Below are 24,073 nucleotides of genomic sequence, written 5' to 3' on the forward strand. Positions count from 1 at the left end.
TAGACGTGCACGTGTAAAAAGGATCAGCAGGTACTGGAGCTCTGTTTGATGCCCGTGGCACAGCACACCAGAAGACTTTTTCCCCCTCTAACACGTACACATCGATTCACGTCTTGGTTACTTTTAACCGAAGTGAGCTACTACCAGCAACTTGACTAAGGAAAATCCATCTGGTGGGTGGTCTCAAGTTCTTCGAGTTACAGGTCCAAAGCTTGCGCTGCAATGGACACAATCCCAAAGCATTTACCAGTTCATGAGATGAGCCACAGTGAGTTAACCCTTTTTTGGGTTTCCAGCAGTCAGGCTAAAAATCGCCATGGTGCAGTCCCAGAAAAACACAGCGCTCCAGCTTTCCTTAGGGCTTCGAATTGATACGTTTCAGAGCGCAGGCGGAAGACATTGAGGACAGCAGTTTACAGGAACACTAAAACCTTCCTAACTGTGTAATAACGTCCACTTGTTGCATTAAGGCCCCAGGCGGCTGAATTTGGCTTTGCCATTTTCCCCGGCGTTCAGAGTCTTTTTTCTTTTTTTAATTTATGCTGTAGTCCAACCTACCTGAGATATAAATAACAGACATAATTTCCATTTCAGGAGCTAGTTTTCATTCTAGCAGAGTATAAAGTCTGCACTTCAGAAGACACAGTCTTTCTAAAGCTTTTCCCTTTAAGGAGACACACTAGCCAACGCTTACAGTACCGTACAATCTAAGCAGCACTAATCTGCTTGGCACTAGACAAAAACTAGAGTTAGAAACTAATTCCACATTCAATGTTTATTTATTTGTAATACAAATAGAAACGTGTGCCCAAATCTTGCCTTAAAGTTCTACTCAGATTGTTTAAAAAAACCTACAGAACATTCTTTCATCATCTGACAGTTAAAAAGCTGCATTTAAAATAAACAGTTTTCAGTAGCCTGTCAAAACAAGTGACATTTTACTGTTGGAGTACCTGCAACTTCTACCAAGGAGAAGTACTTTCTCAAGCAACAGTTTTATTATACAATCAGTTGCTTATCATAGAAGATCTTGTGATAGGACAATTTTTTAAAAATCAGTTTTAATAGAGGTTTTCATAATGAAAGGAGTAAAAATCATGGGAAAATTCTCAAGTCCAATTCAGGGAGGCACAGACTCCACGCTTATTGGGAAAACCAGCTTCGAGCAGTACCACGCTCCAAAGGAAGACTCTCTTTGGCGACAGACTACTCCATTAGGAAGATACAGCATTTGGAATTCGAGAGTGCACTTCTACATACTTTGAGTCCAAAAGGTGCATGTTCATCATTAAAATAACAAAAACAAGTTAAAAGCATTTTTGAAATGTTGGGACACACACAAACACAAATACCCTACAAGCTTTCTAGGTGTCCATGCATGATCTTTATATATGAGCAACTTAGCTACATAAAGAGAAACCATGATCCAGGTTCATTTAGATCAATGTGCAAGTTCCTTCCTCAGAAGTCATTCAATACTCACTGTAGTGTTGTAAATGAAGAACTTGATAATTCAACTGTTCTTAGATGAACATACCCATAGTTGAATTGAAACCTGTATTTCCTAACAGAGCATTCCATACTTCTGTAGCTGCTGATAACTGCTGTTCAAATTTTAATTAAAAAAAATAAAAATTTAAAATGTTACCACTATCTTCAGCATTAACTGAAAGGCATAAAAAAGATGGTGAGGTATGAGAGCAACGGGCTGCTCTGTACGTTGAGACTTCACTTGTAGCCAGCTACCACATAACTTCCAATTGTTTTTTCTCACCTCACTCCAGGAAGATTTACAACTTGCAAAACTACTGTACTGGTAGCATGGGGACAGGGGCTTTCAGAGCTGCCTTTGTAAATAACTACTTAAAGTACTCGACTGCAAATCATAGGTGGAAATGTGTATTTGAAACAAAATATTTTGCACTTATTACATTTGTATTCCTTTCATTTTGTTTATAAAACAAGAGATAACAAAGCAAAATTTTAATTAAAAAAAAAAAAAAGACCAAAATCTCAAACATCAGATTTGATTACAGGAAAATTATATGGCCTCTCCCCCTCCCCCCCCCCCAAATCTGCATAAGAACTTAGGCTGAAGACTGAACGTAAAGGAATCAAACAAACAAAGAATGGAGAAAAACAAATCTCTGTGTATATATATGTATTCTGTTGTCTGCAGTTGATGTCCTCACGGAATAGCACCACCACGAAAGAGTTTACGTAGCCTAGTGAAACTTCACAAATTCTTCCAGAGTTCTGGGGATCTGGTTTTGGTAGCTGATGTTATAGATCCGTACTGCTCGGGCAGCCAGGCACTTGAGACTCAGCTTCATTTGAGTTTTAAGGAGTATTTCAGACACCCCTGTTGTACTTTTATCCAGAGGGGTTTTCTTCTGCTTATTTGTCATGTCTGTATGCGCCCCAGCCTCCACCAGGCTGATGATGATGGAATGCAACGTCAAGAAGTCACTGATGGGCCTGTGGTATTGGACAATGATGTGGAGCGGGCTATTTCCTTCGTTGTCCACCGCATTCACGTCCGCCCCACAGTCTAGCAAGAGTTTTGTGACGAGCGCGTTGGGGAAGCTGCAGACATCATTCGTGTGGAAGTCGTCCACCGGCGTACTGGAATTGACAGCATGATGCAGCAAACTAGAGCCATCCCGAGTCCTGGGATCGAGATGAATCAGGTTATAAATTTGTTTGTTGATTCGCGACTGATCCTCTTCACTGCACTGGGTCTTGGTAGAGATGCAGACTAAGTACAGGAAGGTGAAAATATTGCATTCATAGTTGTCCATGGCTGTGTGGATGTCAGTGTCTTGGGTGGTTTTGATCCTGGACATTCCTTGTTCTATTTCCAAGACGCTGCACCTCAGGACACTCTCGATGTCCTTGGCTTTAACAGGCTCGTTTAAGTGTATCATCTGAGAAAACACTTGAGCAAACCTCAGGAGATCCTTGTGAGTATTCCTATTGCCTTTTTGCCTTAAATGCAATGCATGGAGCCATAACTTGATACACTGTTCAAACTCCATGTTATCTGCATAAACAGCCCCGCGGTAAATAATGGGGTGAGACACATCAATATTGTCCGAGCCCAGAATTCTTTCACGCACAATGAGGCCTTCCATGTGAAGGGCATCTCTGTCCTGCCTAATAGACTCTAATTCCTGAGGAGTTCTGCATTCAGTTCTGTTTCCATAAGCTTCAATCTGTGGAAGAACTTCCTTTTCAATTATATTCTCACTGTCTCTGTACCTCTCCAGCATTGCTAAATATAAATAGTGATAAGTCTTCATTATATCATAATTTTCTCTGTCGTTTGCAAACGAGGCACCCAGAAGTTCCAAAGCTTCAATCCTGCTTCTTCGATCGCAATCAGCGTGAGCAAGCAGCAGCTCCACGACATCCGCCTTGCAGCTCTCGGCAGCTACTTTCAGGGGAGTCATCCCATGGCCGTTCACCATCATCGCGGCCTTCCACTTGACCAGCTCCCTCGCTATTTCCAGATGGCCAGCTTCAGCTGCAAAGTGTAACGCTGTCGCACCACAATGGGCTTTGGCATTGGGATCAGCGTGCTGCTCGAGGAGATATCTCACCACGTCCGTGTGGCCCTTGTAAGCCGCAATCATAAGGCAAGTGTTGTCATACTTGTTGGCAATGCTGATGTTGGCATTGTTTTCTACCAGGTATTTAACAATGTCCAGTCTGCCATCAAAACACGCAGCCCGCAGGGGAGTCGAATTGGTCACTGTAGTGTGATTCACATTGGCTCCATGACTAACAAGCAATTTGACAACTTCAAAGTGTCCAGCTCCTGCTGCACACCAGAGAGCAGTGGCTCCATCAATGACAAAGCTAAAAATGTAAAGACAGAAACAAGCAGTTAAACTGCTGCTCTTTTAAAGAGAGCTGAACAGTATGCAAAGAAGCACATACCTAGCCATTAAGGATTTTCTATAGCCATCCTGTTTTTATGCTTGAAGGAATTTACTGGAATGGCCAAGGTAAAAGAACGAGGCTTATCAAGTACATGGACTTCCTGAAGGAGGAAACGTTGGAAGCTGAGACTTCAAAGCAGCCACGGGGTTTAGCCACATTTTCCACTTGCACCTCCTGGGCTGCTTCAAAGACCCCACCTCAAGCTCCAGCCCCCAGCCTGCCCAGGCCTCAGGAAGAACGGTTACAAGAATTACTGTCAATTTGATCCCGCATGTGAGAAACGGACACACCAGAGGGAAAACTTAAAGTCCACGTACTGACAAAAAGAGGACAGAACGCAGATGTGAATAGAGGCGTAGCTATACAACACACTGGCTTTGGCAGCAAAGCTGGCCCAAGAAGTTCATATCCTAGCGCTTGTTCTCTGCCCCCGTGCTGCCATTTGCCACCCTCTCCGTTCTGCCAACGTCTGCGAGACCACACTGTAAGCCAGAGCAGCAATCTGTTTAAAAAATAAATAAATAAATAAATAAGCAGAGGTTATTCTAAGCAGTTTTGCTTCAGAGATCTGTTTTACATTATGGCCCGGTAGACAGCTTACTGGCACTCATAAATGAGGGGACAGTTAGCTTTAGCAAAGGAATCACAGTTTCTTAAGCTGTTTGCGTTCCCAAATTCAGCATGTCATGTAACTACAAAGATAAAGGCTGATGGTCTTTCCATTCTGCCAGGTCTTTGAAGCAGCACTTAAACGTAGAAACAGGAGGCGTTCACACCGCAGTTAATATACACTCAAAGCACATCCCAAACCACAGAGGAAGGACAAATATCTTATTTCCACGTGCCCACACAGTCACGTTTGCCAAAGTTAAAACATTGTAACGCACCAACTTAGTTTTAACGATGCTTTTTACCACTTAACAAGACTCTGTTGTAGCTTAGTAGGAATAGTTGTGTGGCTATTTGTAACTCCAGCACCTCTAGACAACGCCTCAGAGGCCACGTGGAATGCAGAAGTGTCTACAGAACAGATGTGGCTACCTTTACTCACAGTAAGAAGTTCTTTATTTTGCAAATAACCACACTAAAGCACTTTTATATTAACACAGGAGCAGAGATTTCAGAGTCCGGACCTGAGATTTGTTAACAAAGTAATTTATAGGTGTGCTACAGGTGTATATATTCACAAGTCCAAACAAGTGGATCTTCTGTGTCATCTTATGACAAGAAGAATGAAAATAATGGCAAGTATGACGTGGGGACACGTGCCCCCTCTCTCCTCACCAGGCTGCCCCTCCTACTGAGGCCGGAGAAGAGGTGATGGCACATTGCGCCCATTGTGTCTCGAACAACACTTCCTTTAATCTCTATCAGGCAGAGGCTCTGGCAAGCAGAGACACCAGCCCATCAACGTTCAGCATTAGCAAAGAGAAAATTCAGCAGCAAAGCGGGGCCCTTTCTATGTTCCTGCCAGCAGAGGCCCTTCCTCTATCTAAAATCAGGCCAGACCCCCTCACCCTAGGCATTCCCAATTTTGGTTTGTGAAAGGAGAAGAGGGGGAAAAAAGAAAAATCACAGGAGCAAGTCAGCCTTTCCCCCTCCACTCCGCATATGAGAATCAAATTAGGCTTTCCTTAGTTAGGTGGAGCTACGCAGACCTAACTGCAGCCCATCGAGCAGGAGCCAGATCAAAGTTATCAGCGGAGACCCATTAGGAGTCCTCTTTCAGTACCTGAAACGAGCTCTCCTCTCTATACCTGCAGCATACAGTTAGCAACGCGCAAAACCTGAAGCTGTTCGTAAAACAAACGTAGCTTCATGATTAGTCAGCCTCACTTTCAAGAATCACAGATGAGCAAGTACTTGCTGAGCACTGTGGGAGATTTTAAAAGCAAGAGGGAGAATGACGCTAATGAAAACAAGTTCAGGAACGTGTAAATACAGGAGTCTACAGTTGTAACCCGAGTACAGATAGCATTGCTTCAAAATCTAGTAACGCTTCAGTACATAAAGTTTGCTGAACCAAAACATGCACATCAGCATTGTCAGGAACTTAAAATTTGTTTAGAAACAGGCTTTCTGCAATGACCTGGCCACATTTCGCAGAACAAACCCATTTACAAACATGATTTGACAACACAGTGCCTACATACAGACGTCGGCTACCAGAGCTAGCTGCTACCAGCAATGAAAACGTCTTCTTCCTTTTCCTAAGCGTGCTGGCCTACCACCACAACAAACATCCCGGGGTGCCATACGTCCGGACAACCTGTCTTCAGTCAGCTCCATGAGATCAGAAACCAGCCTCTTCCAAGAACAGGAGCACCAACACCACTGTCCTGGCCCCATCCCAGTTCAAGGCAACGCGTTCCCTTCCTCCTACCTCCCCCTGCTGCATCGGACAGACGGTACACTTTTCTCCACCTCCTGTCTTAAAACATCACATATCGCTCCGGGCCATCGCGCGCGTCGGCCTTCAGCGGTGAAGGCAGGGAGGACTCCTGGGCAACCTGCACATTTGTCCAAACTGGACGTGGGAAAAGGCACGGTACGAGCAGGCAGAGGCCGGGCTCCTGCTGCGCAGACAGCACTCAGCCTGCGCTCGCCCTGCCGCCGGGGGACAACCCCGAGCCTCCTGTGACCCACGACGCCAGGTGATGTCACAGAGTGCTGCGTTTCGGTGCAGCTCGGAGAAAGAAAAGGCCACCTGCCCACCACGACGGGGGACTCTCCAGCCCGTGGCTAGGCCGTTATCCCTTCTGTAACTTCCGCTGGGGGAATTTCGGAACAACAAAGGCATCTACAGCTCCTACGGCCGCTACACGAACGCCGGCGGAGGCGGTCTGTGAGGTGCTCCAGCGCCAGCACAGCCGCTCGTGGCTTTCTCGGCCGCTGGCCGAGCAATAAAAAGAGCGCGATTAGCTTCAGCAAGTCGCAGGAAGGACACGCGCGCACCGGAGGCCGGGTTGAACCGGGTCCTTCGCAGCAGCGGGCTCGGCCCGGAAGGAAACAGGGCAAGGCGAAGGCGGCGCGCTCTACGTACCCGTCAAAGCGGACGGTGCCGGTCTGCTGGGTCTGCACGCGGTAGTGCTCCAGGAGCAGGCGGACCACCTTGGTGTGGCCGTTGCGGGCGGCGATGATGAGCGGCGTGGAGCGCTGGCCGCCGTGCTGGCTGACGTAGCCCAGCAGGTACTTGATGTCGCTCTCGGAGCGGTTGAGGAGCAGGGCGGCCAGGGTCAGCACGCGCCCCTCGCTCGCCGCCTTGTACACGTAACCCGCCAGGCCCTCCATGGCGGCCTCCTCCTCCTCCCGGCTCCGGGCTCGTCGCCCGGGCCTACCTGCCGCCGCCGCCGCCGCCGGGGCCACGGCCGGGGCGGCCTCTCTCTCCTCCTCTTCCTCCTCCGTCCTGCCTCGGTGCCCGGCGGGGGGCACATGCGGCCCCCTCGGGGCGAGCAGCCCCCCGGGCCCGGCCAGCCCCTCCGGGCCGGTATCGAGGCGAGGGAGCCCCAGCGCCCACCGCCGCCTCACCTGCCTCTCGAGGCCCAGCTGCGCTCGCCCGCCCCGGTCCCCCGGCCCATCCCCCGGGGTGCCGCCGCCGCCGCCGCCGCGCAGCTCCCCCGGGCCCGGTGCCGGAGGGGGGACGCGAACCCGCGACCCCGGGGCGGCCGCCGCCCCGCCCCGCCCCGCGCACACCTCCCCCCCGCCCCGTACGGGGGCCCGCAAGGACCTGCCGAGGGCGAATAACGCGGAACGCGCCTGGCACCTCCCCCCGCCTCCCCCGGCGGAGGGCCGCGCTCCGGTCGGGGCGGCGGACGAGGGAGGGGGGGGGTCGCCGCTACGGGGCGCCGGAAGGGACGCGCGGCGCAGACTGACGTCCCGGGTCCGCTCCTCCCTCCCGCCCGCCGCCGCCGCCGGAAGCGAACCCGGAAGCGCCGCGCCCGCCGCCCCCGGGAAACAGCGGCGGCGCAGAGGCGTTCCGGGGCGGGCGGGCGGCGCCAGGCCGCGGCCGCCCCCGGCCGCCCGCCCTTCCCCGGGGCGAGGCCTCGCTTCCCTGCCGCCCTCTGGCAGGCGGCCCTCAGCTCCCAGACGCGCGCCGGGCACCGGCGGTGGCGGGGGCTCGTCCCTGGCCGCCGGGACAGAAGCCCCCCGGGAGCGATTCCTCTCGCCTTACGCCCGGCAGCTTCGTTAGGCTCCTCTCAGCTTAAACCGCGAGCCGGATTTCACCCCTTCTCGCCCCTTTTTGTACAGAGCATCCCTTTTTTTTTTTTTTTTTTTCCGGGAGCCCTTAGGCGCTGCGCCGCACAGCGACTCGGCACACGATACGAATACATGGCGTTGTACTTAAGCGATGCACTTAACTGCGCCGCTGCCTGCTCCGTGCCCTTGTTTTAAAGGGGATACGCCATCGGCCGTATTAATAGTTAATTTAAAATCATGCAACTAGAGCCACGGCTCTTTGTGGAAAGCTTCGTACAAGCGGGGCCATGCATTATGAGGCCCGGCTGTGCTGGAGGCGATTGCCAAAATGAGGCCGGAGGAGACGGGAGCAGTGCGAGTCAGGACACGGTCAGCTCGGAGTTGTTCGGTCGACACGGATCAACTTTTGACAGTCACAGGAACGCGTACGCTACAGTGCAACAACGCGGGGTTCACGCTAAGTGGAACCTGTCTCCGTTACTTCAAGGATTTCCTTTGTTTTTCATGGAAATAATTTTTTCCCAACAAAAGCTGCAGGTCTCCAAGCGCTGCTCCTGTTCTCCAACCTACTGGCTGAAAAGGTGCGGCGAGATTCCTTTTGAAGAAACACTAATGCGGCCAGTGTCCCTCCTGAAGAGCATCACTCTGAGCACAGAAATTGAGGTCTCCGGGCCGCAGCTTCTCAGGGCCCCCATGGGAAAGTCGGTGGGAAACTCCTCATACAGAGCTCATGGCAGTCCCCACCACGGCCCACCACCAGTGTGAAAGCTATTACACAGCTCTGAATTATTATCATCCACAGTCACCGTCTCAGCTGTAGACTGACACAGCCAAGGAAACAGAAATACTAACTTATTAGTGCAATTATTGCTAATATCTGTTAGAAGCTGACCCTGAGAGGGCTTTGCTCTGTGCAAGTCATTGATTTCCCTCGTGCTCAGCCCTCAAAAGCCAAAGTCTGTTTCATTAAACTACTTGGGAGTAGGGTCAGAAGCTGGAGGGAAGTCTCAGGGAAGTTTAGGCCATTACATATCCATTTCCCCTAACGAGCAGCATGTCTTAAGACTCTACGTTCATTTGAGGAGCTCTCCTTGCTTCAAAAGCAGACGCAGCTCCCCTTTTAGACCCTCAAATACAAGCCCCGGGGTGCAAATTCTTCACTGCCTCACACTTTTACTACTAGTGAAAAGTGAGCGCTGTTTTATCCTGACCTGATAGGATTCGATCTGGGACAAACATAGCGTAACAGTGAGCCAAGCACAGCCGGGAGCAGCACCAACAGCTCCCGCCTTGCTGGAATGAAGTCCCTTCCCCTGAACTGCCTCCGGCGAGGGCAGGCAACCGGCCTTGGCTGGACTTGGCAGCTAAACGGAAAAAATGCCAAACGGGTCTATCAGAACAAACTCAGCACGAAGAGATGCAAAATTCCTCCCATGCTAGGTTTTGTCCTTTCTATGTTTAGAGCTTTGAGCTAAGAGGACTGAACGGTCCTTCTGTTTTACACCGTTCAGGTGCAAAACACAAGTTTCTCTTTGCAGCAGTAATGGAAACGAGGCCCGCCACATTTACTGATTTGCTCATGGCAACGAGCCAGCTCTGTAGCAGAGCCACATGAGGCTCTAATACCTTATTGCAATTAAACCTGGTGCTTAAAATGCTACAGCGAACGCGTGAGACAATGTGTATTTTCCCCATCGTTGTCTGTCGGCCTTTTTTCACCTTTGAATCTGTTGGCCAGAAGCTGAGGACTCACATAAAGACAGCAGAGCTACTTCAGGGCCAACCGCTTTTGAGCCAAACGGCATGTAAAGCGTCAAACGTCATCCTTCTCCCCTTCCTCTATTTTAAAAATAGCAAAGATTATCCGAGCGTGCTTTGGCCAGGGAAGGCAAATAAAATAAGCTGCCCAGATTTTCCGTGCGGAATAGAGGGACGGCGCTGGGAGGGGGAAGGTCGCGGGCTCGACGGATTGGCGATGATTTCCCTCCCTCGGCAGCTAAGCCCAGATCACCCACACCTCTCCTAAAGCGTTGCTGCGCTTCGGGGGGCCCGTCTGTACAAAAAAGCGCAAACCCCACCCGGCAGCTTGGCCGTGGGGGGCTGTTTCGGCCTTTTTGCCGGGTTATTTGGCTGGGGGAATTGCTGCTGGAAGAAGCTGAGCGCGCAGCTCCCCCGGCCCTCACCCCGACCCACTCGGCCTCTGCTGCCTTCGCCCTCTAACTACGTGGTTCTCCCTCCCGAAATCCCTCCCAGAGGCTTGGCGGGCTCGCGTGTCGCGGATCTCGTCTCGGCGAGGTTATTTGTTACAACGTTAAGGCGAGCTGAGGGCGCAGCCGTGTGATGAGCCGCCAGGCCTCAGCCGCCCCGCGCGGGCGGAGAAAGGGGGGGGTATTGCCATGGCGACGGGGCCGCGCAGCCGCACTGGGGCGGCGGCGCCGAGGCCGGTCCGGGCGGAGAAGGGGGTGTTGCCATGGCGACGGGGCCGCGCAGCCGCACTGGGGCGGCGGCGCCGAGGCCGGTCCGGGCGGAGAAGGGGGTGTTGCCATGGCGACAGAACCGCGCAGCCGCACTGGGGCGGCGGCGCCGAGGCCGGTCCGGGCGGAGAAGGGGGTGTTGCCATGGCGACAGAACCGCGCAGCCGCACTGGGGCGGCGGCGCCGAGGCCGGTCCGGGCGGAGAAGGGGGTGTTGCCATGGCGACGGGGCCGCGCAGCCGCACTGGGGCGGCGGCGCCGAGGCCGGTCCGGGCGGAGAAGGGGGTGTTGCCATGGCGACGGGGCCGCGCAGCCGCACTGGGGCGGCGGCGCCGAGGCCGGTCCGGGCGGAGAAGGGGGTGTTGCCATGGCGACAGAACCGCGCAGCCGCACTGGGGCGGCGGCGCCGAGGCCGGTCCGGGCGGAGAAGGGGGTGTTGCCAAGGCGACAGAACCGCGCAGCCGCACTGGGGCGGCGGCGCCGAGGCCGGTCCGGGCGGAGAAGGGGGTGTTGCCATGGCGACGGGGCCGCGCAGCCGCACTGGGGCGGCGGCGCCGAGGCCGGTCCGGGCGGAGAAGGGGGTGTTGCCATGGCGACGGGGCCGCGCAGCCGCACTGGGGCGGCGGCGGCGCCGCGGCGGGCCCGGGCGGAGCCGCGGCGGCCGGGGCCGGCCCGCAGCCGGGCCGAGCCGGGCGGCGCAGGCACATGCAGGGCTCGGCGAGGCGGCGGCCGCACCCGGCGGCGGCCCCGGGCTCCCCGCAGCCCGCCGGGCCCCTCTACCAGGGCAGGTGAGCGGCGGCGGCGGCGGCGGGGGGCGCGCGGGGGGGGCGGGCCTGGCCGGGCCGGGCCTGGTGGAGGAAGAGGCGCCCCCGCCTCACCCGGGGCCCCCGAGCCCTCCGGCCTGTCCTGGCCCCCCAGCTCATCCTGCTTCCTCCCCCCTCCCCGGGCTCTTCCAGGGCTGCCCGGCTCGTCCCGGTTGCCACAGCCTTGTCCAGGATATCCCGGCTCACAAGGGTGCCCCACCCTCGTCCAGATCCCCCAACTCATCCACAGCACCCCCAGTTTATCCCTGTTACCGCAGATTTCCTGCAGAAACCCAGCTCGTCCAGGGTGCCCCCAGCCCTCTCCAAGGAACTACAGCTCTTCCAGGCTACCCCGCCTCATCCAGGATGCCCCAGCTCACCCGCAGTTGCCAGGTTCGTCCAGGGTGCCCAGCTCGTCCGGGATATCCTAGGTCATCCGAGGAACCGCCGCTCGCCCAGGGTACCTCCAGCTTGTCCGGGGTGCCCCAGGTTCACCGGCTCGTCCAGGGCCCCCTCGCTCTTCCTCTGCCCTCGCGCAGGTGCAGACCTCGCGCTCAGGTAGCGCGGCGCAGCCATGCCCCTCTGGTCGCAGCCCCACAGAAGAGCATTTTGTGGCACAGCCAAGATAAAACGGCTGCTTTTCCTGTAAGGAGGTGAAGGTTTGACAGTGCTGGGGTGTTATATGGTGGAAAGGCTTCAGCAGAGTTGTTCTGCAGAAGTAGAGGAGAATAATCTTCAGAGCTCAAGGTGAAAGCACATCCAGGGTATCCCTGTGCTTGAGTACCACCAGGCATCAATGCATTTTAGCATTCACCAGAAGTGCTCGGGGAGTTTAATTTTGCTTTGTCATGCAAAAATTAAAAATAGTGGCACTTAATTCAAGGCTTAAAGCTTTTCCTCCTGCTGTTGTGCTCACTTCGCCGCCACTGACAGCCTTCTTACAGGCGTGCACCAGTTTTTGTTAATGATGCTTGGCCTTTCTGTACTGCCTCCTCCTCTGTCAGGAGTTTCAACTTTGTTGTTCCTCCGCAGATCTCAAACCCAGGAAATACACCGTCAGCCAGGACAGCACAGGCTATGGGCAGGGACGCAGACTTGGCTTCTGTCCCCTGCCTCTTCAGAAACCTGGTGTATGACATCAGATATTTGGCCCATTTCTCCCTGCTTTATTTGCTGTGTGAGTTTCTGCTGCTTGAGACACGGTCTGTGACCACCGCATATAGCGAGATAGTCCTTTTCCAGATCACTTGAAACATGCTCTCTGCCCTAGTCTTACACAAATCTTGAGGGATGATTGAGGAAGGGGGAAAAAAAAAACCCACACACATTCAAGAGTACAAAACTGGAGTCATTGACTGTGCTGGACCACAGCAGACTGACGCTTTGACTTCTGTCGTTATTAGGCACGGAGCAGTCAAGAGTGAAGATACCTTTAAGACTCCTCAATTTCATTTTGATCTGTGGTTCTACTTTACTCTGCAGAACTGGGTGCTGGACTTCGGGCGTCCTATTGCGATGGTGAGTGTGACAGAGGCAGGCCCGCTGGGTGTGTGCACTTCGCTTGTTTAGGATATAGGATAGCAGAGTTGTGACAGTTCAACCCAGAACTTCCCACGTAGGCTGGTAGACTGTTTCTACACGCTGCGTACCTTCACCAAAGTGACATCCTGGAGGAACGTGTCTCTGAAATCAGGACCTCTGGGGTATATTGGTGTGAATAACTGTTACCAAGTGTGTTGCGCAAGTAGAAAGGAAGGTATCTGGGAAACTTGGTTCCAAGTCACTTATCCTGCAACTTTATGTTTTCCTAACATAAAAGCTAACTAGAGAGGTTTATGCTGTTCTTCACCCTACCCTGCCGGTAGGTCCGCAGTTTAGGAACTCTTGAGAATCCAGCTCTCCAGATAACGCATGGCAGGACAGAAGTGGTCTTTGCCTTCAAAGTATGTGTGGTTTTTTGTTTGTTTGTTTTTGTTACCAGCATCTGACCATGACAAAGTGTTAAACAGGGAATGTGTTACTGTAGGATTCCTGAATGCCCTTTTCACCTAGCCACACAGCTTCACACCATCGGCTTTTGGTGGCACTGCAAGAGTGAGTGGCTGAGATGTAAATATACTGTTCATTTAGTGCATATTTCCAAAATATGTTTTAGCTGTGTTTACTGCAAGAAGAGTTACTCCATTTTGTTATTAACATGTGAAGTCAAGTCAGCCAGTTAGTTGGCTGTTAACTCAAACCGTAACAAGTAGGAAGCAGCAGCAGTCCAAAACAAAGACTTTCTCCCACTGTCTTTCAGCCAGTTGCTGGGGGCTGCAGATGCTTTGAAAACAAAACACGGTAATTGCCCGCTGGGTCGTGAGCATGTACTGATGTGCTTCTTTCCTCTCTCTTCAGATTATTCTACCTTTGGAGTGGTTTCCACTGAACAAACCAAGTGCTGGAGATTATTTCCACATGGCTTACAATGTTATCACACCATTTCTTCTGCTAAAGGTAAACCTCAAAGCAGAGGTGTTTCATTTTTGAAATATTACCTGTAAAAGCAGGGCTCCTAATACAGTTTTCTAAAGGACAAGAATTTATCAGAAGCTTGTTGAACAAGTGTTAGTTACTCACAAATTCCTGCAAATGAGCCAGTCCTACTGTAGTTAGAATTTTTCTACTCCAGAAAGAATTCAAGGTACTGTCTCTTAAAGAGCAAGGCCGTGACCATCTCCACACCCTGCTGACATAAGTGTTTTCAGCAGGTTTTACAGCAGCCAGTCCTGGCCACAGAAAGATCGTTTGGTCTCTCTCATTTTTATGCAGTTTGTTTATCATGAACTAGTGGGAGTCCAGACTAGTTCCTCTGACTTGTTTTTTATGAATTGAAGCAGACATGGTTAGACTGGATTCTGTATGTGACCCTTTTGAGTCAGCCTCCAGCCTTTGGCAGCAGCACAAGTTCCAGGAGAAGGCGGCAGAAATTTAAGCCCAGAGGAAATCATTTTGCTTATTAATCATGTTTCCTGCATATACAAAGCAGATTATTTCCCACAGTAACGCCAGCTTCAGTAGAATTTTGAGTCCTTCACCCTGGCTGAGCTAAAGCATATTTTTAAGACAACATCCATCCATGATTTAAAGACCTTAACAAAGCTGGAACTATAGAAGATTTTCTAAATTGTTCAGTGCTTAATTACACTTGCTCTTCGACATTAGAATTACATCTTCAGCTTGAATTTATCTAGCTTCAGCTGCCAGCCGCTGGATCATATAAAACATTTACGAGGTTAAAGACTGTTATATCATTAGAAATCTTCTTATATTAAATAGTTAGCAGCCGGAAAATATGAGAAAGCAATTATAAATATATTTTAACCTTCATTAGCTAGAAATTGAATTTTGTCCCGAGTCATAAGTGGTTCTCTCTCTGGGAGTCTGGGAGTTTTTAAATGCCATTGTGGCCAAAAAGAGAATATTCAATATCCAGTCCTTTGGACGGTTTGAAGTATATGAAACTCTCAGTCTAATCTGTCTCAGTCTGACACAACTGATTTCTACAGGTTAGGTACTCATCGGGTGAAAATTTGCTGTCTTTGACTTCCTTGGCAGCAGAGCATGAAGGACTAGCACGCACAAAAAAGCCATTTGTCACTCAGGATACGTTTCTCTTATCCAATCCCCTCTCGAAGGAATGTCCAACCTTTTCTCTTGTCAGATGAGAGTTTACCTGAGCCTTTTATTCTCCTCACCTATCTGCGAGTCCTTTGACATTCATACAGCAGTTATAGAGAAAGAGAAAGTTAAGCCTCAAAATTAAATACAAATAAGGAGCTTTTCAGTGCATATAGAGACCATCTATGAAGGGTTGCAAAGCTGATTTGGCAGCACAGAGATAGAAGGGCAAAGGTCGCCACTGCTGATCCTCCAGCAGGGCAAGGCTGACGCATTCACGCTGACCCCGAGCGTTTGAGGCCGACTTAGAATTTACTCTTAATGCACCTTCCTTACAGAGGCAGTGAGATTTTGGGAAAGCAGGGCCGACTTCAAACAAGCAAGCCAGGCATGCGTCTCTTCTATGAAATGACCGCAAAAGTAGTCACATTGCTGTTTTCTCTTGATAGGTCTCTGCAGTTCATTCTCTGAGGCATAGAGAATGTTTCAGGTTTCCATCTCCTGGGTCCCAAATCACAAAGTACGTTAGCTGAGATTTATGCATTTTGATATCTTCTTACTTTGCAACTTTAGTGGAGAGCTCCCTTCCAGATAGATCTTACTTCTCTTCCCCAGTCTGGCCTGCATGAGCTTGCCCCAGACTCTGGGTCATACTGGGGCTCCCCCTCAGCCACACGTACGTGTCTCCACCCAGACCTAAGCAGACCACAAAAGGGTACAGGGAGCACTCCATCATTAAATTTGACTGCTGGTACTCAAAGGGTTGCCTCAGTCACCAACCTGTTTTATTGGTTAATATATTTTTTCCTATATATTAGTTTGGTTTAAATGAAGCTTCCTCTTTAGAAGCAAATGCACAGAGAACAATGAGTCAAATTCCGTTAGGGAGGGGTTTAGGGAGGGGAAGAAGAAACACCCAAGCAATCAAAAAAGAGACTTTTGAAAAACATCCAGCAGAGAATTATAAATGAACAAATGTCTCTTAACCAAAGGAGTTAAGTGCACTGTGCTCTCAGTTGGAGTGATGCTAGAGGTTCTTCTCACCACTGGAGGGCACAGAGAGGCTTTCCAATAGATTTAGCAAAGGAACTACAGAAAGCAGCTGCCTTATTGTTCCTAATTAATCATGTTTTGGAGCATATCTGGTGAATAAATTGCCTTGAGTACTGTATTAGAAATACTGGATGACTGACTCAGTCTAAGCATTGGCTCTAGTAAGGGGTGCTGCTTTGCAGAAAGGTTTAACAAGGCCACAAAGTCAGTTTTCCTTGTTGCAAAAAGGGATAGAAGGCGTACACAAAACTGAAAGCCACATAGGCTAATGGAAATGTGTTGGAGATGTGTGTTGGGGGTCAAAACTGCAATAAGAGAAACACGTTCTCTTCTGGTCCGGTCACACTGATTTGTCCATGATGGGCTATGTTTATTTCCCAGTCAGGGTGCTAACAGCTGTGGACAGCAGCTCAGTTCTGCTATGGCAACGTAACCTACAGTATTTTTTACAGGCTTTTGCTTGGTTTTAGATGATTTTTGCTAGCCACGATTGAGTTAGAGAGGGCAGAATTGGTTACAGCGCCGTGCTTCCCTCCTCAAACCTCCTCACTGTTCAGTATGTCTCTATATTTTTAGCTCATTGAAAGATCCCCTAAGACCTTACCAAGATCAATGGTGTACGTCAGCATCATCGTGTTTGTCATGGGAGCAAGCATCCACTTGGTTGGAGACTCTGTAAACCATCGCTTGATTTTCAGCGGCTACCAGCACCATCTGTCTGTACGAGAGAATCCAATCATCAAAAACTTGAAGCCAGAGACACTGGTAAAGAGGCTGTGTTTGATGCAAACGCTTACTTAAAAATATTAATTGCTTGTTCTTATTTAATAATGTCCTGTTCCTCTACCATTTTAAATGTTTCATTGTGTTTCAGATTGATTCCTTTGAGCTGCTGTACTACTACGATGAATATTTAGGTCATTCAATGTGGTAAGCATTTTACAGTTTATCTAGTGGCCTCAGGACATAACACAAGGAAAGGCAGATCTGATCTGTTCGTAGCTTAATATGTAAAGAAAAACAACACAGCTGATGAGATATAGTTGAGGTAACATTCTTACAGCTAGTGTGATTACCGTGGATTTCTCGCTTTGAAAATTGCCTGTTCCTACTAGTGTCTACCATATCTGCCATTCTCGCTGATATTTCTAGGACATGCAGTTTGACAGTTGCAGTGAACAGAGGAACAGCTCCTCTGTTCTCTCTTAGTTGCCTCTTTTATGGGATACCCAGATAAAGAGACAGTTTATAGTGCAAGTTTAAGGATTCGGCAAACTCATTGACTGTGACCACCCATGTTTTTGCTCCTCTAGAGGTTGACTTTAAAACAGCTCGATTTTGCCTGGTTTCTCCAGGATGCTCTAGACATTTGCTCATTTCCCTCCTTTATCATGCATTCATTTATCAACCCTCCAGCTAGAGCGGAGGGTTGCTCATGTAGCTAGACCAATGCCACTAAGTGACAGAGAGAGTACATGGCCCAAGCACTCCCAGCCTTGCTGATTCAGGGAGCTCAGTTAGGTCCAAGTTCTAATTTCACCACCACGGCAGCATTGTTGTCAACAGCTGATCCTGGCAGTACTTGGTCCAGTTTGACAGTAGGCTTAATCCAGCGTGACTGCAGTTCCAGCTGCATCCTACTCAGAGTATACCTAGCCCTTGTGCGACCGCACGTGATGCTGAATCAACTTGCTGACCCAACAGCCACATACCCCTAGTCATGCGTGGCTGTACCATTGCTGGATTCAGCATGACAGCAGGATCACACTTCAGAACAGAACTGCCCCCTTGGCTCCAGAGCACAGATTCACTCTAGGGGAACAAGTGTCCACCCTCTGCACCGATCTGTGATTTTAGCCCCATGTGTCTAAATCACTCAATCTCAGTTCAGGCAGGTTCCTCTCCTTCCAGGACCTCAGCACGCTTTTGCTAGAGCACCTTTGGCTTTTTGAATATGCGACTTCTGCAGAATGGTGCTGGTTGCTTCCAGCCCTGCCGATGCAGGCCTTGACAATCCTATTTCCACATTAAATCCACGTGGGCACAAGCTGCTATGGAGAGTGTTTTATTGGAGGGCTGCATCTGAACCAACAAGGCCAGGTTCCTGCAGTATTGCAGATGTGCTGATCACCTGCTTGTGCCTCGGGTCCAGGACTGCACCCTCCTGGCTGGTGTGGCTCTTGCAGCCAGGCAGTGACGGTGGCAGAGCAGCAGCCATCAGTGCAGACATGTCCCATATCCTGCATGGACTGGTCTCACGGCTCTGCGTGTCCTGAAGACCCCAGAGAGAACTGTCTATCCCTTTATTGCTGCCAGATAACCTTAGGTCTCTCTGACAGTGCAGAGGGAAGCCTTTCTCTCATCAGGCTACTTCAGATTTCTCTTCTCCTCAGGAACTGCAAAGCAAGCAAATTCCATTCCTTTAAAAAGGGGCTCTGTTAGTTTGTTTAAATCCTGGTCCACGTCCTGCTTTCCTGTGGTTTAGCTTTTACCACAACACGATGCACTTTTAAGCAGCTTTTTGAGGCTGGGAGCGTAACAAATGCAATTGTTCGACCAAGCACTTGAACCCAGCATTTGATCTAATCAGCAAACTCTGGCCTTTCCTGTGAGAGCCCCAGAAGTCTAATAATCTTCAGAAGCACTCTGCAGAGCCAGGACATACAATAGCCCCACACTAGGCACTGCCGGGCTTTCTTAGACATGATGGTAATCTCATAGCAACAGCTGTGACACTTGCAGAGAAGCTATAGCTTTACAGTCACTGTGGTCATAGCATGACACTATGGCATTAGACCTTATGGTTTTTGCAGGCGGTCCAGTTACACATTGCTTCACCAACTCGAGCACATAAGATTGGAGCAGGCTTGGCTGGCCTCTGGTTCTGCTCTTTGGCAATTCCTACACAGGAATTGTCTACATGCAGCGTTTAGATTTGGGGGCAGGGTTTAAACACTTGCCTGCTGGTGAAAGATTAGCAGAGCGAACACATTTGGAAGCTGAGGGCTAGTCTATGCTGGCGTAATGCAAGCAGAGTCGGTTACCACAAGGATCTCCGTTCCTTCGTTGCGTCTGAGACCATAATAGAGACATAACGGATGAATGCATGTGGAAAACCAGCCAGGCCGTGATACAGCAGTGAGGGCAAAGTGTAGGCTCCAGAGCTTAGTACATAGAGATGCTGTTTTCCAGCGTCACACCTCTGATGGGAGGTCTGCTTCTGTTCACAGGTACATCCCTTTCTTTCTGATACTGTTTATATATTTCACTGGCTGCTTTACTCCTGTTGAAGAAGAGAGCAGGATGCCACTGGCTGCATTGCTTCTAATGGGGCCAAGCAGCCTTTATTACTGGTAAGTGCTTTTTGTCCTTTCTGGACAGGGGAGGGATGGCAGCATGTGCTCAAGGCATGCAGGCAGGAGCTCTCCATTCTCCACAGTGGAATTTTCTGTAGCTTGTGCTGTGCAGGTCTCAGAAATCAAACCAGGTCTGTTGGAATTTGCGGCCTGTTTAGCCTGTGCAAGTTGTCCGGGCCTGAGGTCAGCTGGGCCAACTTCAGCTTCACCTGTCAGCACAGCGCACTCTGTCACTGCGGGGTGCGTTTCTTCATCCGTGTCGTCCCCCACTGACTAACAGGGTGGGAGCAGGTAGGTTCAGCCCAACCGGTTCTGCAAGGGCAGCACCCTCTTTTTTAGAGGGGCAAGACTTCAGCTCTGTGCTGGCAAAGGCCTTGAGTCACAAGTATGTTTTTCATCCAGAAAGCAGCGCTACTGAGCGGAGGAAAGGTCATCCGTTTGCAGTGGAGAACTGCTTCTTTGTGCACTATGGGGCACCTTTCCATCCTACATAAATAACCCTTCTACTGATGGTCCTGACGCTGGTGTATTCTGGAGACAAGTCCGCTCCCTTTGTTGTGGGAAATAGTCTCTTCTGGCACTGATTCCACCCTGCACCAGTTGCTCCAAACCCACCTGATTAACAGTCAAGTCAGTATTTTTCCTCCTCTATCCTATATCAGGATTCCTGAGATATTCTTATCTCTGGAGCTCAGGCTTTCAGCCTCCATTGTACTTGCTGTCGTCCCGTCTTTAAAGCCTGCTAGTCGCTGTCAAAGGAGACTGTGTTCCTTAAAGATTTTGGGGCAGTCACCTAGTGCCTGCAGCTCATCCACCTGATCTCAGGTTGTTCGTGGTAATGGAGATTTGTCTCATCAGTCGTCTGGAGGTTTTACACAGAGCGCAGACCATTTGTGTGATGCTCTTACGCTGCCTCTGCAGCCCACCCTGCGGGTCCAAATAGCCTTTTGAGAGAGGTCTTATTTATTTCCCATTTTCATTAGCCTCATCTTCTCAAATGGTTTCCCTGATGGCAGCCAAACAACTTGTCATTCATCTTCAGAGATGCTGTTCTCTTTTGCCCATGGCTGTACCCCCTGCTGAGACTGTTTTTATACAGTAAATTAATTTTTGATAGTCAAAGTCATCAGGATGATTTGGTCAGTTCCCAGTTACCCCATTGCACTTCCTTTAAATACATCAGCGTGAAACTGCAGTTTGTGTGCTAGCAATTTAAGAACAAGTAAGTGTAATTCCTTCACTTCCTCCTGTCAGCCTGGCAGTTTCTCAGTGCAGGTCTATTTAAGGAGACACCCATTTGCTAACTCCACCACCCCCTGCAGATGGGCTCTCTCAAGAGCTATCATCCCAAGTGTCTGCTTTCCAGTGGTCCTGATGAGCTTGCTGCCTCTTTGGACTCTGCCAGACTGAGAGCACCGTACTGATTCATGCTCAGAGGTCTGTGCAATGCAGAAAAACAAAGAAAGACCTGGTAATGATTATTCACCGTTTCTTGTAGATAAGAACTAGAGCGCACCCAGTGCCTCGTCATGCAGCAGGTTTGAAGGAACATGAAAGAGTAGTGCTTCTTGATGTAGCGTGTAATTACAGCTGTGGGACTCGCTGCCAGAGGAAACAGGGAGGCTCGGGGAGCGAATGGCCTCAGAACAGCCAGAGAGACACAAGGAAGACAAGTTCCCCGTGTGGCAGTCAGACAGGACGGCCCAGATGCAGCCTGCAGATCAGGAAGTCTCTAAGCAGCTGATTAGCAGTCAGGAAGGTGTGTCGCAGAAGGGTAACTTGCTTTGCTGTCTCACTAACACCCTTTTCCTTAAGCAACCAAGACTGGCCACTGCCACATACAGCACAGGGGGGAGATACGGATTTTGGACTAAATGACCACACATCTGTGTATCCCAGTCAGATCCCAAACAGGGAGGACATGGTATTTATTACTTCAACCCTGAGTTTAGGATTAAACCCTCCCGTGCTGTGCTGGGGCTCCACACAGAGAAGGTGTTGAGAGTACAAGCACTCTGTACATCTGCTGTCCTTGTTTAAGACAGTCCTTGGCTCCCTGGTTGATTTGACCAGTGACCTTTACTGTGGCCCTTAGAAAAATACCTTTCCTGCTGTTCCTCAGTTTCCCTGTGTAAAACGAGGAGCCGATGACTATTTTTACCATCACTGGAAACAATCTGGACAGAGCCATGAAGAGCAGCGTGCAAGGGCAACACTGCCCTGTAACAAAGCGGGGCCGGGGCCGCGGGTTAGCCCTGCCTGCCACGGGTTCCCACCGGAGCCCCTCTCCCTCGCCTGCAGGGTTAGACACGGAGCCTCGCCTCAGGTTTGCCTTTAAGCTTCTGGTTCACACAGTGGGACCATCACCTTTAAAAACCCATATCGGGTACACACGTTTCTTTACCTGCTCTGTTAATGAAACCTGTTGATGAATTACTGATAAGAAACTTAAAAACCAATGAGTTTAAAAGATGGCAGTAGAGAGCAGCAGCACAGCTTTGCTTACCTAGACGCAGAGCAGGGAGACGGTGCTGAGCGTGACGCTGGCTGTTCACACAGCTCTCGTACATACTTGCCTCTCGCAGCAGAAGGCGGTCAGATAAGCTTCATCACGGGTGCCCAAGCGCTTGGCTTGCAAATCTGCCCCAGGAAAGCTTGCTAGAGAGCAAAACACTTCTTCAGGCACAACACAGCTGTCTGAGCAGAAGACGGGGGCTTTGGGTATTAGCATCAGGGCCAGTTCCTGCTGTCAAGGTCGCATCTCCCGCAGGAGGTTCCTGGGGAGACTTCAGGGTGAGACATTTTACCCAAGTAACACTAGAAGAGCTGGGTGCTGCTGTTGCTCTGTGCTTCCTCCCAGAGGGCACTAATGGGTATTTTTTGCTTTGTAGGTATCTCGTGACAGAGGGTCAGATTTTCATCCTCTACATTTTCACTTTCTTTGCCATGATGGCTTTAGTGATGCACCAGAAACGCAAAGGACTTGTCCTGGACAGCAACGGGCTTTTTCTGTTCTACTCCTTCATCATAACATTAGTCCTAATTGCTGTTTGGGTGATTTGGCTGTGGAATGACAAAATTCTCAGGAAGAAGTACCCTGGCGTGATCTATATCCCCGAGCCGTGGGCATTTTACACCCTGCACATGAACAACCTCCATGCAGCAAAGGAAAGTTTATAAGTTTTGATATTTTAGAGTGATTTGAAGAAAAAATATCTAGTTTTTCTAATGTAGACATATTTCAAATAAATTACTGACCAACATTAGCTGCAAGGCATATCATATGTTAACCAGACCTAGCTAAGGAGGGGGGTGGTTTGAACAAAAGGGAAAGAGAGTCCCTGTGACTGTTAACGCTTTAGAAGCTGCTAGCACGGCACAGTTACCTCCCCTAGCCTCGCATCAACCATCTCTAGTTTGTGACAACGCAACTCTATACTGGACCTTTTTTGGGTGCTTAGAGGACAGCAGCAATTCCCTTCCTCATCAGAGCAGAGACTCAGCAGCTCTGTCCTGTGTGCGTGCGCGCCCCTCAGCTTTGCGCCGAGGTGGTACGTAACAGCGCGCGCGTCCACGCTGCTGCTGAGCGGCCGTCCCGCTGCTGCTACCGCAGCGAGCCTTCCCGTCCTCTAGCGAGAGCGGTTTGCCAGGAATTCAGCGCGCGCTCATCCTCCCCGCACCTTGGCACGGAGCAGCAGAGATTTATCCCCTCCTCCTACGCTGCTCCAAGCCCGAGTAAACAGGCAGGGGAAGGGCTTTGCGCTGCGGAGGAGGCTGGGCACTTCTTCCTGACCTGCTGCCGCAGGCTCTGCTCGCGCCGGCCGTCTCCCCGCCACCGCAGGGTGCGGGGACTCAGGGCTGGGCCCCACGCACACGCACCCGCCCCCGCGCTGGTGCCGGGGCTTTGGTTGTCAGCGCTCGGGTTCAGCCCTCTGCTGAACGCAGGAGCAGGAAGGGCCTGGATGGAGGCAGACTGGAGTTGAAGGCGGCTGCAGAAAGGGCTCGTTCCTTCCCCTGGGGTCACCAGCCCTGCGTCTGCCCCCAGGCTGGGCCTGCTGGCACAGCCCGTTACGGGTGAAAAATGGGCTAACATCACCGCCAGGGCGATAGCCCTGGTTCAGGGACCTGGCGCTGTCCCTTGGACAGAAAGGGCCAGGCAAGCCGCATCCTGCTCCGTCAGCGCCCGTCGCACAGGGCTGCGCGCTGCCCAAACGCCAGAAACGCGGCAAAGCCCTTTCCCAGCCCTGCTCCAGTTCTCACCCGCCTGCAGCTCAGACAGATGGAGCGTGAAACCGCCCGTCCTTCAACCTCCTCCTCAAGGCAGGGGTCCCCGGAGCACGCCCGGGCGCCCGGGCCCCGCCAGGCTCTCGGCCCTGGGCTCAGCTGACGTCTGGACGAGTCGGAAGCCGCCCGCACGAGGCAGAGCCGCGGCTTTGAGAGGGTACGGGCTGCTCGGCAGCATCACGCGAAGCCACAAGCGTCACCAAGGTGGCTGGCGAGCCTGCTCCTGCTCGGGCATCCGGCACCTCCGGGATGTGGCACGGAGCCGGCAGGAGGCACCTTCCCCACCGGAGGACGGAGACCGC

At 50.9% G+C, this 24,073-nt stretch overlaps 2 protein-coding genes across 3 annotated transcripts; one reads left to right on the forward strand and one right to left on the reverse strand.

Annotated features, from left to right (window-relative positions):
* Positions 1–760: 760 nt before the first annotated feature.
* On the reverse strand, positions 761–7,834 carry FEM1B (fem-1 homolog B). The gene is made up of 2 exons (XM_068958506.1): positions 6,989–7,834; positions 761–3,861 (listed from the first exon to the last, which is right to left on the reverse strand). Exons 1-2 carry the CDS (start codon positions 7,234–7,236, stop codon positions 2,226–2,228), a joined length of 1,884 nt encoding a protein of 627 aa, XP_068814607.1. The 5' UTR covers positions 7,237–7,834; the 3' UTR covers positions 761–2,225.
* Positions 7,835–11,280: 3,446 nt separating this feature from the next.
* On the forward strand, positions 11,281–22,753 carry CLN6 (CLN6 transmembrane ER protein). Of its 2 annotated transcripts, XM_068958517.1 has the most exons (8): positions 11,300–11,403; positions 11,572–11,811; positions 12,822–12,936; positions 13,816–13,914; positions 16,708–16,896; positions 17,006–17,061; positions 19,362–19,484; positions 22,379–22,753. In XM_068958517.1, the coding sequence occupies exons 1-8, from the start codon at positions 11,321–11,323 to the stop codon at positions 22,665–22,667; spliced, it is 1,194 nt and encodes a 397-aa protein (XP_068814618.1). In that variant the 5' UTR covers positions 11,300–11,320; the 3' UTR covers positions 22,668–22,753. The 2 variants fall into 2 exon arrangements, with proteins under 2 accessions (XP_068814619.1, XP_068814618.1); XM_068958518.1 differs by lacking the exon at positions 11,572–11,811 and having other exon boundaries at positions 11,281–11,403.
* The last annotated feature ends 1,320 nt before the right edge of the window (positions 22,754–24,073 follow it).

This window comes from Struthio camelus, chromosome 12 (assembly GCF_040807025.1).
Source record: "Struthio camelus isolate bStrCam1 chromosome 12, bStrCam1.hap1, whole genome shotgun sequence".
Lineage (NCBI taxonomy): Eukaryota > Metazoa > Chordata > Aves > Struthioniformes > Struthionidae > Struthio > Struthio camelus.